At 41.8% G+C, this 15,113-nt stretch overlaps 1 protein-coding gene across 24 annotated transcripts in view; it reads right to left on the reverse strand.

Moving 5' to 3' along the window:
* The window catches only part of AFDN (afadin, adherens junction formation factor), a 137,824-nt gene that overhangs the window by 75,220 nt on the left and 47,491 nt on the right, over positions 1–15,113 (reverse strand). For all 24 annotated transcript variants that reach the window (XM_057310891.1, XM_026487954.4, XM_057310889.1 and 21 more), the window contains exons 6-8: positions 11,199–11,356; positions 3,620–3,731; positions 2,313–2,480 (exon numbers count right to left, since the gene is read on the reverse strand). In XM_057310891.1, the coding sequence (XP_057166874.1) occupies positions 2,313–2,480; positions 3,620–3,731; positions 11,199–11,356 (438 nt within the window). The remainder of the gene's footprint in view (positions 1–2,312; positions 2,481–3,619; positions 3,732–11,198; positions 11,357–15,113) is intronic.

A 15,113-nucleotide genomic window follows, 5' to 3' on the forward strand; every position in this document is an offset into this window, starting at 1 on the left:
TGAGAAAGACCCCGGCCCAGCCTCCAGGCCCACCACCAACTGCTCACCCCGGAGCCAGGGGGAGCCGAGGTGAAGGACAGACACCTGCGGAACCACAAGCAGGCCTATCGGCAGGCAGCCCAAAGTGCTCGGGAGGGACGCCAGGTGCAGGCAGTCCCTGGGACTCGGCACACACTGTGTTGCACGGGAGTCACGTGAAGGCAGGAACGGCCCTCTTCAGTTGTGTCCTCACTGCTTTCCCTGAAGCGGCTGCACAGCGAGTGCTGAGTAAGGGCAGCAGATTGCCACAAAGGGAGGAGATGTGTTAGGAGCATTAACCCGGTATTTGGTGAAAAGTACTGGAGAATTAACTTTTATCTACGGCCTATTATCTTCCTGTGCCTACAAAAACGTCTAGATATTTTTTTAGCTGGGAAACTAAAAATATGAAATAAGCAGTCAAAACAGCAATTCTCATTAGAATGGAAGTTGCCAGGGTCAGCGGGTTTAATCTGTTTTGTCGATGGTCCATCTCAAAGGCCCAGGACGGGGAGGGTGTGACACATAATAAGTATCGATAAATACTTGTCAGATAGATGAAGGAATGAATTCTCATCCTGTCTCTGTGCCCATCCAAACACCTTTCCATTATTCATTTGAAAATTATTCTATGTCAGCTGCTATTTATCAATTCTCTCTAGACTAATTTCCCAAATCCTCAAAAATTTAGCTTTAGAGAAAACAATCATTAGTTTCTACATGTAATGCAAAATTTTAAAAAGCAGACCCAATGCCCAAAGATCCTAGAAACAGGTAAGTTCCAACACGAACGGCTGGCCCTCAGTTGCTGTTACTGCCACAGATGACCGGCGCACAGCAATACTGGGACATGTCTCCAAACCACAGTGAGGAAGTTTAAATGAATTTTTCAGCCGGAGAACCGAGGGACAAAGCAACACTAACATACTCCTCACAAACAGCTAATCAATTTAAAAAACTCCTCAAACATAATTAAGTATAAAAACTACTACAGCATATGGTCACTGATGATAAATTACAGAACACCAGTCAAACCAATACCATTCTTCCTGTATAAACGGATCCTACGTGGGCCGTAAGACTGCAGGACCACACGTACCCCATCTACTCATTAGCTATAATCTTGTAAACAAAAATAAATGCTCATGAATCAAAGAAGAAAAAGACATAATTCCTGTCCAAGCAACCCCAGGTGATCTATCTACAAAGCTATTTTGGCTTCCAGCTTTTTCTGTACTTACTAATTGAGCTTTATCTAAAAGCAGTTCTGGGGGCGCCTGGGTGGCTCAGTCAGTTGGCCATCTCACTCATGATTGCGGCTCAGGTCACAATCTCAGGGTCCCGGGATCGAGCCCCATACCAGGCTCCATGCTCAGTGGGAGTCTGCTTGGGATTCTCTCCCTCCACCCCTCCCCCCCCACTCTCTCTTTCTCTCATCAACGCCCAAAATAAATAAATCTTTAAAAAATAAAAAATAGAAGCAGTTCTGGGTGGGAGAGCTCAATTCTCTGTTCTTCACAGCATTTCATAACACAGGTTACACACTACTATTTGAACCAAATGAACAAAGATGATGTCGCTTAGCTGAACGATAAAATGTCACATCCATATATACACGTCACATCCATACGCTACATTGGGACATGTGCAGAAACACTTCTGGAGGAATGTCAACGTGTTTCTCTACCTCATGGCTAACTTCGAACAACAGCTTTATCTTAATTAAGAGAGCTCTAAAAAGAAATATTTAGAGGCCAAACATGAAAATAAACTTGGTCAATTATTATTTTAAAACCAAACAGATAACCTTTCTCTTACAGATGGATTTCTTAGATGTACTGCTAAATTTAAAGATACTGTTTTCAGACAGTGTTCGTACATTAAACAATAGTTTGGTAAATATACACACACTTCCTTCTACTAAATTTGCCCTAAGAGTACATTTCAGTTTGTCATTTTTAGGTTAAGTATTTCATAAGGTTATTTTAGAAAAAAAAATTTTAAAAGTAGATCATTTAAAAACTTCTCCTTAAACTCTCACCATATTCACTACTTTAAATTTTGTTTTTCAATATTCATTTTTGTCCATGTGGACTCTTTTTTTACGCATAAATATACATATCCTGTGACCTTAAGGTTCTGGGTTTTTTTTAATGTCATCTTATAAGAATAACTTTTAAAAAAATAAATGGTCTAAAAAAGGTTGTCAGCCAACAGAAAGGATACTTAAATAAAATTCATTGAAAGTATAAACATTTGAAGCTAAAATAATGTAAACTGAAAGGATTTCTCACCTGGGCTCAGCTCTACTAGATAGGGCAGCTTTTCGGGCGGAAGTGCGGAGCCATAGCCCGACCCCTCTGCTCTCTCCTTGCCCTTCACCAGCTTCCCATCGACGTGTTTCTTAGTTTTCTTTGGGACATAGTCTGGTGGTCTCCTCTTCAACTGAAAGACTAAAACCCCTAGAACAGTACACGTTGTCAATCATCAAGCAGACTCAAACCACAGCATATGTGGCCAAATGACTCACTGTCAACTCTTCTCAGATTTACCAAGAAAATATAATTAAACATCTCCCAAGGAGTGACTGAGCAAAGGCTTACCCAATTTATACTTTTACTCAGCAGAGGAAATAATAATCACTTGTGTTTTGAAAAATTCTACTAGCAATTTCCAAAGATTATTTTAAATTAATAACTACCCAAGCACATTACATGCTTGAAAACAACATACATCAGTTTAAGAACAAATGAATGTTCATATTGGTAAATAACACCATGATCAATAAACACATTCACACACACACACCACATGCATACACAAATACATATATACAAACATATTTTTAGTTGATCTGATTTTTATTTAATTTAATTGAATTAACTCAGAATTCAAAGCAATTTGACTTTATAATTATGATTCAACTTTTAAACTGTCTAGAAAGAGGTAGACTAAGCAAGTGTACTTTAACTTAAACTATCAGTCTACATTACTGATAGGACGAACGGGCAATCAATTTGTATGTCTTCATTACGCTAAGGCCTCTGCTCCAGGACAGCCGGCTTACAGTGTGAAGCTGAAAGCAAGAAAACTGGATTTCCTCAAAAACATAGCTTTCAACCTTCACTGCTCTGAAATAATGAGGGGAAACTGTCTGAATAGTGAACAGTCTGGATTTCTCATTTGAAATGACTAAACTCCTGGACAATCTCTAAGGCTGCAGGTCACTGTCCCCGTCATAAGCGCCCCACGTGGAGAGGACCCCACTGCTGACAGAGAACGGTGCTCTTGCACTGGCCAACACAGTGCTGGACTCCCGCCCCATTCCCTCCAGACAAGGTTCTCCTACACCGGGACAGCCTATTCCAAGTCTACACCCCAAACTCACACAAGTTGAGTGTGGCCCTCAGGACAAGGGTACCATACAGGAAGCCTCCGGTGAGTCTAGGAAGAAGCTACAAAACTATACAGCGAACAGCCACCAAAAAAAAAAAAAAAAAAAAATACTGCCACACACGCTCCCCTGCATCCTCACAGTTAAACAAATTGGGCAGAAATTTAATGTATAAGTAATTCTTAAACAAATACAACTACCCTTTACCTTTGTCACTTGGCCATTCCCTGAAGATTTGTAAAGGACACTCATCATCATCAAGGATAATTTCTTTAGCACCTTTTTCGTCAGAATGCTGGGCTCCAGGAGGAAGCATAACCTGAAAGGGAAAAATAGTTGACTGTGTTATCCCTAAAAAGTAAATTACCAGGATTTACAAACCAGAATTTACTATAAATAAAAGTCACGGTAGAATTAAACTGATCAAACACTACAAACAATTCTCCAACTATCAATGAAAGTGAAGGACAACAGCTTCCAATGACAAGCTTAGCCAGGTGATTGGGCTGTTTTTATCTACCTGCCTCTCTGGTCCCCAAAAAGAACTAGTGGAGTAATTTTTTTTTGTTTTTTATCAAACTCTTATAGGGAAGGATGGTATGTAATGGTCAAATTTAAGTAATTTCCTAAGGAAAGATCACTCCACTACTGCTCAGTCTCTGGTCCCTAACCCACCTTCACATCAACAAATAATTGTTTTTATAACTAACATAATAAAAAAATCATTATAATAAAAAATAAAAAATAAAGTAGTTTCATCTAATGTGAGATCTCTCAGGAGAACCTAACAACAAAACAGCACAGCATTCTTCTTCTTGGAGATAATCTGTCTTTATGATTAAATTTTAATCAGATCATTTAGCTATACCACAGGACTATTCATTCAACAAATGTTTTTAAGCATCTGTTTTAAAAGACTGCATTCATGACACTCTTAAAAATCAAAATGCTGTATTAATTTTTATGTTTTTATGGTAGCCAAACAGTTTTCTTAATCATTTGAGAAAGACCTCAGTAATACAGATGAAAAGTCTAGGTGACAGTAGCCCAATAATCTCATGCATCTGCTGGATTTTTGCCCCTCTTTCATTCTAATTTAGTATTTTGTTTTGTTTCGTTTTATTTATTTATTTTTTTTGATGTAAAGTTCCATGATTCATTACTTGCATATAACACCCAGTGCACCATGCAATACGTGCCCTCCTTAATACCCATCACCGGCCTATCCCATTCCCCATCCCCCTCCCCTCTGAAGCCCTCAGTTTGTTTCCCAGAGTCCATAGTCTCTCATGGTTCATTCACCCTTCTGTTTACCCCCCCTTTCTTCTTCCCTTTCTTCTCCTACTGATCTTCCTACTTCTTATGTTCCATAAATGAGTGAAACCATATGATAATTGTCTTTCTCTGCTTGACTTATTTCGCTTAGCATTATCTCCTCCAGTGCTGTCCATGTTGCAGCAAATGTTGAGAAATCGTACCCCAAAGATACAGACGTAGTGAAGAGAAGGGCCATATGCACCCCAATGTTCATAGCAGCATTGTCCACAATAGCTAAATCGTGGAAGGAGCTGAGATGCCCTTCAACAGATGACTGGATTAAGAAGATGTGGTCCATATATACAATGGAATATTACTCAACCATCATTCTAATTTAGTATTAACGCAAACCAACACACAACTATAGAAAACAGGTGAAGCAGCCAAGCCACTGGCATCTGAACATTATTTTCAACCTATGGTACCGCAATAACGTTATCTCAATAAACCTTACCGTCCAAATACATCATCATATTCATATACCAAATGGATTAGAGTCTTCTACAGAACCCTGTAACTTCTCTCTACAGAACCCTGTAACTTCTGTCTATACTGCTTCAAATTACCTGAAAAAGACAAATGTATTACAACACACTGTCTTGCTAAAGTAATTAATCTTTCCTTATACCGTTTTGTATTAAATTCAGTATCTTGGGCTTAGAACACACATGGGGCACCTGGGTGGCACAGCGGTTAAGCGTCTGCCTTCGGCTCAGGGCGTGATCCCGGCGTTGTGGGATCGAGCCCCACATCAGGCTCCTCCGCTGGGAGCCTGCTTCTTCCTCTCCCACTCCCCCTGCTTGTGTTCCCTCTCTCGCTGGCTGTCTCTATCTCTGTCGAATAAATAAATAAATAAACACATCTTTTAAAAAAAAAAAAAAGAACACACATAGTTCAGAACCTGACTTCACTCCTCTCTTGTGTCCCAATCTTTGTCACGCACCCTGGTAGATCCCAGCCACACCCAACTACTCAGAGCTCTCAGATTAGGCCAGGAGTTCCACGTGTCACGATCTCTTGAGCCTAAAAGGCTCAATTCCCAGCGTCCATGTCTAACTCAACCACAGCTCCTCCAGGAAGCCTTCCCTGACCACCACTCTCATTCCAGTGCTCCTTGTTTCTTATTTCTCACTCCTGGCTTCTCTGTCTCCATTTAGTGTAAGTTCTTTTAGAAACAGCTCTTGCTTGTTGTATCCCAACAGAGTATCTAACAAGTAAGAGGAACTTAAATATTTACTGAATAATTAAATAGCTAAAATAACAAATGAATGAATATGGAAGTGCTACCTATCACATAAGTGGTAAGACGGCAAACCAAGAGAACAAAGAATACCTAACTCAAGACTAAAACAATAATGAAGTCCTGCTCCTGATCTGCACTCCTGGAAGCCTGCGAAGTGGAATCTGTAAGGACGTAACAGAACAGAACAAACCCAAAGCAGGAGACCTCAAAAGAAAACATCAAATGACCTCAAAAAGGCCTGCCACTACATGCCCAAAGTAGGTTTCTGTAACTTCATGACCCCAATTAAGGTACCCTTTCATGTTGGAATTTCATCAGTAAAAGTACAGCAGAAATTTATGAAAGGGAAAAAAATGATAGTTCATTACCACATAATGTATCAAATGCAACTTTACGTGGAATTAAGTATTATTTAATAGATTTACATGCACTTACACAAAAACATTCCCTTGGCAAACACCTCAGCAGTCCCAAGTCTCAGGCGCAAGGCTAGGCGCTGGTAACGAAGTTCCTGCCCTGGGTGCTCACAGACCAGCAGGGGCGCAGCTGGAAGAGGGCCAGGTCTCTGTTCAGCACGGCAGACCCTAGGCACACTACTGATTGACTGATTTTATTCTGACCAGGCACACTTTCTACAGCCATTATTAACCAAAAGCATAAGGAACATGTATCCAAATCCATCCTTCTCCATGGGCCCAATTACTCCGGAGGCATTAGCATACTTCCCGGATATACAGTAATGCTCGCTATGTATTCCTCCTGAACAGAAAAGCAACAATCTCACCAAACCCAGCATTACTACAACAGGGTTTTCCTCTACCTCATACTTAACCACCAGGAGGAAAATGCACCAGAATGTCCTGTATCTGAAGTATTTCCCCTTCAGAGGGAATGCATGATTACCTACTCTCCTCTCCTCACCCCACAAATCCCCTCCCCTCCCCAAAGTAGGGTAGAATTTCAGTTCAGGACACTGTTTCTTTATCTATGAACCCTATTCTCCAGAAATCCAGTATAAAATGTATCCTTTATTTCTGGAAGCATCACTGTCCCTTCTAATTTATCAATACCATTTCTTACTCTCTCCTAGTGAGACCAAAGGAAATGAAAGAGCATATCGAAAAACAACACTCATGATCACCTGTCTTTCCCTACCTCACAAAGAAATGAGCTTTGGGTTTTGTTTTGGTTCTTTTTGGGTTTTTTTTGGTTCCAAATAATACAGGTTCACTGTAAAAAACTGCAATATAGAAAAGCATAAGTAAGAAAAAAAACCCACTGTGAGATAAATGTTTTTACAATCACTCCTTCAGTAATGATCTTTATGCATCGATCCATCTCGTTTAAAAGGGCTCTCATCTGAATCACACGTATATTTCCGTCTTCTTTTCCTCCTCCCTCCCTTCATGCAGGTAACTGGTAAGCTGCTGTGTAGTTTTCCTAGGTGTCTTTCTCCACGGTCATGGATGCACACACGCAGAGTTGTGTTGTTCCATTTTATAAAATGTATGTATCCCCAAGTCAACTCGTGTAGATTTAATTCATGATGTTTCATAGCGACAGGTCTCCAGTGGCACAAGCATTCCTTTAGCGACGGGTGTTTCGTTTGTTGCTTCTTTATTGCTGTAACACGCAGAACTGAAGAGAGACCCTCACAGAAGCACACTCCGGAATTTACCGGTCATCTGTTTTAGACAGTAGAACTACCATTTATCAGCTCACTAGAAACACTATTTTCAATCTCAAACACCCTCTCCACTGGGCAGCGGGTGCTATGTAGGGTGACTGCACAGAGAGACACCTTCCAGACTCTCTGTCCTTCTTCATCACCCTTGCGATGACCTCCTGTGCTAGATCCTGTTCGGGGAGCCTGTACTGTTCCACTTCTTGGCCCACTCCATCATTTTGCTGGAGGACGTCCTCCCTGAGAAAGGCTGAGTGGGTGGTAAACTTTGCCCTGAATGTTTTGAAATGTCTTTGTTCCATTCATCTAGCACTCGACAGTTTGGATTGGAAATCATTTCACTCTGAATCAGAAAGCACTGTGTCATGTCATGTAGTCCAGACTCCACGGTTATGCTGAAATGACTGGCACCAATCTTGCCCCCAGGCCCTTTACATGGGACCAGAATCTTTTTCTTTGGAATCATTATACTCTTTTCTCTAGTCTTCTATAATTTCAAAATAATACACCTTGGTTTGGCTCTTTTTTGAAGTAACTGTACCATTATTCAGTGGGCCCTTTTCGAGCTAGAAACTCAAACCCTTCAGTTCTGGGAGACATCCTGGCACATGTCCTTGGTAACCTCTCTCCCCACGTCCTCTTGCTCTCCCTCGCTGGCCCTCCTTCAGCTAAGTGCTACGTATTCTACAAGATGACCTCACTTTCTGATCTCTTCTCTTTCTGTTCTACCTTGGGCACATATCCTGAACTTTATCTTCCAGTCCTTCTATTAGCATTTTTCTCCTATCCCTTATTTACTTATATTTTAAATTTCCAAGGTCTCCTTCTCTGAGTGTCCTCACGACAGCATTGCAGTCTTATTCCACAGACGCACAGTCTTCCTTATCCCTGAGTCTCTCAGTTTTTGAACATTTCCATCTGCTTTCTGCCTTGTCTCATCCATGAAATAAGACCAGGTTCTTTTACCTGTTTGTGTTGGTCTGTCCTTCATTTTAAAAGTGTTTTAAATGTCTGTTGGAGCTTGGCCATCCGTTCACATTCAATAGTGAGGCTCAACCAAGTTCAAGGTGAGGGCTGAGCGTATTACTGAGGGCAAGGATTACTGTCGGGAGCCCGCTGAGTGAGGTTATTGGACTGAACTTCCACAGGTCAGTTTCCATACAGATCCCTCTCACTTGGCTGGAGACTGCCTTCTGGGAGAACTCATTAAATCTTCTGGCTGTCAGTACCCTGGGCAGAGCTTCCACTCCACCCTCCCATCTTCGTAAATACCCCTGCCATACCCTGCTATGCCTGTTACCCCCAAATGCAAGGCCTCCTCCCCAGTCACCTCTACCACAGCCTTCAGATGGAGAGAGGACACAGCAGCGGGGATGGGGAAGGGAATCTGGTGGGGTCTACAGCTTCCTATGAAGACTTTCAACCCAATTTCATTTTAGCCCAACTTCAATGCTAATTCAGCAAGTGCTAAAAAGCCCCTCATTCCCAAGTCTGCTGGGGGTTGTGATGCGGACACTTGGCCAGTTTCTTTCTGCTAGGTTCTCTCTGCAGGTTTCCTTGGGCCCAACAAGTGGGATACCCGTCATTTACTTCTACAGAATTTCATTCATAACTCTGCTCTTTTGTCATCTCTTCTTTCATTCTCTTTGTTCTTGTGCATTTATACAGATTATTTTCTTTATTGTGATTTTAATGAGAAAAAAATTGGTTTTCTTATTTTCAGCTAAAAACTGAGCTATATTCATAAAATTACCCAACTGCCAAACAGTTTTTCCAATTGAATACAACTTCTTAGCTTTTCAACAACAACAACAAAAAAGCCATAAAACTCAACAAGCCCTTTTATTTAATTCCATCTGCAACTAACAAAAGAGGTCTAAGACCTCTACACTGAACACTACAAAATACTGCTAGGGCTTAAAGACCACATCAACAAAGAGGCTCCCTGTATTCACAGCCTGGCAGACTGGACACTGCAGGGGTGGACATCTCTCTGACTCATCTACAGAACCCATGCACACCCAGTCACAATTCCAGCACCTTCTGCGTACAAACAGACAAGCTGATTGTGAAGTTTATTCAGAAACACAAATGACCTAGAATAACTGAAGCAATTTTTAAAAGCAAAAACAAAATCGGGACTTACTTTACCCAGTAAAATTCTAAGACTCATTATAAATCTACAGTGATCAATACAGCCTGATGCTCACAGAAAGACACAAGACATCCAGATTAACAAAAGAGACCCCAGAAGTTGAACCACATACAGATGTGGCCAAGTGATTTTCAACACAGGTGTCAAACCACCCAGCAGGAGAGAAGAAAGCCTTCTTAATGAATGGTGCTGGACCCACTGGATACCTGCATGGAAAAAAATGAACATCTACCCGAATTTCACACCGTACAACAAATGTTAACTTGAAAGGGAACATACAGACCTAAGTGTCAAAGCTAAAACGATAAAACTTCTGTAAGACACAGCAGGAGGGGCACCTGGGTGGCTCAGTTAAGCATCCGACTTCTGCTCAGATCATGATCCTGGGGTCCTGGGATCGAGCCCTGCATCAGGCTCCCTGCTCAGCGGAAAGTCTGCTTCTCCCTCTCCCTCTGCCCCTCCACACTGCTCATGCTTTCTCTCTCTCTCTCAAATAAATAAATAAAATCTTTAAAAAAAAAACCAACATTTTTAATTTCCCTGTTGAGATATACAGCTTAAGTCCTATGTATTAAGTCACATATATTGCGAATGTTTTTTCCCAGTCTGTGACTTGGTTTGACTTTTCATTTTTTAATGATGCCCTTTAGAGAATAAATCTTTTTTTATTTTTGTGGAAGTCAGGGATGAATTACACAGAGGCACACAGAGACTTCTGCAGTGCCAAGGTGTTCCTCGTGGGGGCGCACCAGTCCCAGAGGTGCTGCAGAGGGTAAGCATGTGCAGTTTACCACACTGTAACCACTCCTCCATAATCCTGTGTGTGTGGGGGGAACCGAAATGAGGAACCCCACTATTTTATGATTTAGTAATGATCTGCTAAGATGAGGAAAGGAAGACATCTCTGGTGAAATCCAGTGCCAGTGTGATCTGACAGGGAAATCCTGGTCATGAAGAAGTCACCACACACTTGTCACTGACTTTAGGGTTAAGAGTTGTCCAAGTAGTCTGTCTCAGAAGAGAAAACCTGCTGGATTTTACTTAATGTGACCCACTCAGTTCTGAGGAATAAGAGCTCCCAAACCTTGCGAGAACTGGACGAAAGATACTCAGTCTGTACCTGTAAGAAATGACAGACGATGACTGAGCGCAGACACCAAGTGCTAGTTAGAACAGCAAACTGGAGTTTTTATTGAGAAGCTGACTCTTCATCATGTATCTTAGTAAAACCATTAGAAAAACACTTTACAAATATTAAGTTACCTACATATGCAAAACAAGAAGAAAATTAGCCTACATTTAACTTCATTTAAAGACTATCTTTCCACTTAAATGTGAAGTTGTAGCATGTGTAATACTGCTAAGTTCTGATTTGATAGTTACTTACCCGGGCAATGCAGTAATCCTTGGGATTTTCCTTCTCCAGGCCATATTTCTCTAAAGCTTCAGCCACAGCGAAGTCTGCAGGATCTGTGGTAGACAGCAGGATTGTCTTGTACGGAATATTTGGTTTTAAACTATCTGCATAAATTCTCAATGTTCCACCTGAAAAAAACATTTTGACATCTTTGAGCACTATTTTATTTTATTCCAATAACAAAAATAGCTAACATTTATGATCACTTCAAAACAAAGGGCACCTAAGTTCCAGCAGGAAGGAGTACAAAGATGGAATCTGTGTAATAATTCCATATTCATGTCCTCCTGGAAAACACACATTTACAGTCACTTGTTGGTTTAACAACACTTGGCTATAGTGAGTAATTCTGTATGACAAAGACTGTTTCTGTCCCCTCTTCAAGCCCTAACAGTTTTTATAATGATGAAATGATTTTCACTATGGGTAAAGGATGAGAAAAGAAACTCCAGAGTGTTCTGATAGTGCTGCCTGTCAACATGTTTAAGCACATATAAACTCACACGTACTGGGGGCCCCCGTGTTCCAATGCTGAGGACACAGCAATGAACAGGTCGGTGTCCTCGCCCGCCAACAGCTTACAGTGTAGTTGTGGGGCGCAGGAGGAGACGACCAACAAGAAAACAAACAGGATAGTGGTACATGTTGTGACAAACACAAGTAGAGCTGTGAGAAAGAAAATGGCCAAGAGCTTCCTGGGACTGTAAAGGCTTCTATGAAGATGAGCACCTGCCACGAACCCTGAGGGACACACAGCAGCCTCATGGCCACCTCAAGAGCTTCTTGGGCAGAGGGACTTGGAGGTGCTAAGGCCTACAGCTGGCATGGGTCTGGTGGGCTCACCAGCCCGAGATGAACCCCAGGTGAAAAGAGGGAAATGCAGTGAGACTGGCCGAGGCCAGCTCACATAGGACTTCCTCACCCACGACCACGCTGGCCAAGGCCAGACCATGATCTGAGAGTCTGGACTTGACTCTAGTTGAAGCGGTAGCCACTGGGAGGCTTTGGCTCTGTGTGTGCGCACGCACGGAAGAGTGAGCCTGTGCCTGTGTATGTAGGAGTGTGCAGAATGCCACTCGTGCTTCCCCACGAGGCCCCGGCTTCTGGGTAAAGAACAGCTGCAGGTGGCGATGACAGCACAGCAGGGAGGCCAGTACTGGACACACATTCCACTGCACCAAAACGCAGTCCCTTCTGATTTAATCACACTCTACTTCCACGTGCATATTTGAATTTATAAGAAAAACATGTACAAGAGAATGAGTAAAAATTTTGTAGACTGAGGTAACAACTCTGTGTGCTTTAGTGAGACAACCAAAGAGCAAACCAGACCACACCTGTTTTGAAAGCTGAAGAGATGGACTTGTATCCTCACCTACATGACTACCAAAAAATGCAAATGATCAGAAATTTAATTTTTCTAAAAAATTCTGCATCTGCTAAAAGCCAAGACAAGTTCTTTGCAATCCCAAAGTTAGAGATCATAGAGGATGAAAGACTATTTGGTGTGAAAAAATTTAAGGTCAGGGTTTACCAGAAAATCATTTAAAAAGTCAGTATGGTTCCTATGGATAACATAATTTTAAGCAGCACTTCTTCTAAAGGATACATCATGATGAGGTAGCTATAAAATTCATATTCACTAGCCAAATGAACTTAGCTATTGGATGGAATGACTTTCAGCAACCATCCGAATGTTTTAGAGTATCTAAAACTCGACTTGGTTTTAGTATAATGAGCGTGGAGTCTAATTCAAAAGGTTTTCACAGTTGATAAGCCTAACACCACGGTACCCTCATCGTAGAGATGCACACCACCGAATCCGCTACGGAAGAAGAGGGGAGCAGTGCACCATTTAAAGTCCCTACTATGGACTGAAACTGACTTGTGTAAATGTACGTTTCAGCTCTAAGACTAAGTAGGACTGCTACACCCAGCTCTGAAGAGGAGCACACCAAGGCCTGCGGTTCTCCAGGACCCCAACTACGGGACCCCTGTCACAGTGCCCTGCCGCTCCCAAAACAGCTCGTGAGAAAGCTGAGGCAGGAGGACAGACTCCTAGAAAAGCCTCATGATGCTGCCAACGACGTCCCAGCAAGAAATCCACGGCCATAACTGTGCCACGAATCAACAAACTGAGATATACAGGGCATTTCGGGGCCAACTACACTTTGAGGATACCACAGAGTGAATATACCAGAGCATTAAAAGGCTTTACAAAGTCCAGGGTCTAAGCTTCTTACAAGCTAGGAGTCTGATCAGCTGTGTAGTGAGTCAGGTCTTGAGAACTCAGGGAACCAATCCTCAGGCTAACCACACAGGAAAATAACAGACTGAACTGTCCGTCCCAGAAGCCTTACCCACATGTGACCACGACCCCCACATTTTCTACCAACAAAACAGTTAAGCTAGTAACTATTAACAGGTTATGAAAATATATTTTCTAAGTCATTTATTCAAGACAAACAAAATAGCTGAACTTAATATATTTGATGTCCTTAGTATTAACCATTAACAGCTATTTTGCTAACAATATTTAGTTTTTTAGGGTTTCCTGGAAGTCTATATAGAAAAATGTCCCTTCTTCTCCCAACTATCCCTTTAACCTCTACTTCTTGGATCTTCTGCTAGTTTTCCTCCTGATTCTTTGGGGGTTTTTTTTGTTTTGTTTTGTTTTTTCCCCTCTTGTCTTTGCCTACTCCTCTCAACAGTGGCCTTCCCTTAAATTCTTCCATTACCTGTATATTTTCTACCAAAAAGGATCTCACTCATGCCCAGTGATGCCGCCTGGCAACCACAGATTACTCCCAATCTCTCTTTCCATCTGACACTGCTAACCAGAACCTGGTCTCAAGCCACTGAACTACCAGGTCAGAACATCCCCCAGATCACAGCAGCAGCTCCATGAAACCTGGCTTCCACTCCCAGACATTCTCTCACTGCCATCCATCAATACCCACCTGACTGGAAACGGGTGTTACAGTCCGTACCAGCCAACTGCGCTCAGAGATCCATCCCTCACGCAGGCAGCATGTGCTCACTTCCAAATTCAATTCCGTCAGATCCATCCTCTACTCTGCTCCCATGGAAACCACTCCAGACCTGAAGCTTAGGCTACATTAAAACCTTTCTGAACTCCCACCTTAAAACTGTTCAGCAGCTTATTAACATATCATATCCAATTTTTCCACCAAATTTTCCCAATAAATATGGGTCTCTGTGGGCACAGCCTGAAGTGACATGCAAAGAGTTTCCTGTAACAATACATATAAGTGTTACACTCTAATCCACATTAAAAGCGTATTTCTTCTAAAAATATTTTATTAAGTTACTTACAAAAATGGATCCTCTCAGCTAGCCTATGTTTACCATGACTCACACGTCCCTGAGCATACTTGAATATTCCTTAAGGAATCACTGAGGAAATGATCATTTCGATCATGTCAAACTCCTTCCTATGAGAATCCCTCCAGGTCTGTCCAGCGGTAGGTCAGCATATGTTAGGCATCTCTGAGCATTCCTCTTGTTCTTTCAAAAATTTTACTACCTTTCTTCTTCGTTTTTGTATTTTCATTCCCTCCTCTTCCTTTTTTTTTCTTTAGTGCATATATTTCTAAGTTATTTCAAATCTTTCATCAAACAAGACAGGATATAAATAAACAGATTATCAGCTGGATCTCAAAGTAATCTGTAACATTATTTATGGAACTAATGCGTAATCTCACTCTCCTCACTGTTTCTGAATCAGTGACACTACAGTTCCCACAAAACATGTAACTAAGACTCAGTTAGAAGGGTGCTGAGGATCACAGTGAACACGGGATGGAGCCAGCTTCCATCAGGCTGGCAGCCGTGGGGAACGCTACACTGAAACAGTGCCCTGTC

The sequence above is a fragment of the Ursus arctos genome, unplaced genomic scaffold (assembly GCF_023065955.2).
Source record: "Ursus arctos isolate Adak ecotype North America unplaced genomic scaffold, UrsArc2.0 scaffold_13, whole genome shotgun sequence".
In the NCBI taxonomy this organism is placed as follows: domain Eukaryota; kingdom Metazoa; phylum Chordata; class Mammalia; order Carnivora; family Ursidae; genus Ursus; species Ursus arctos.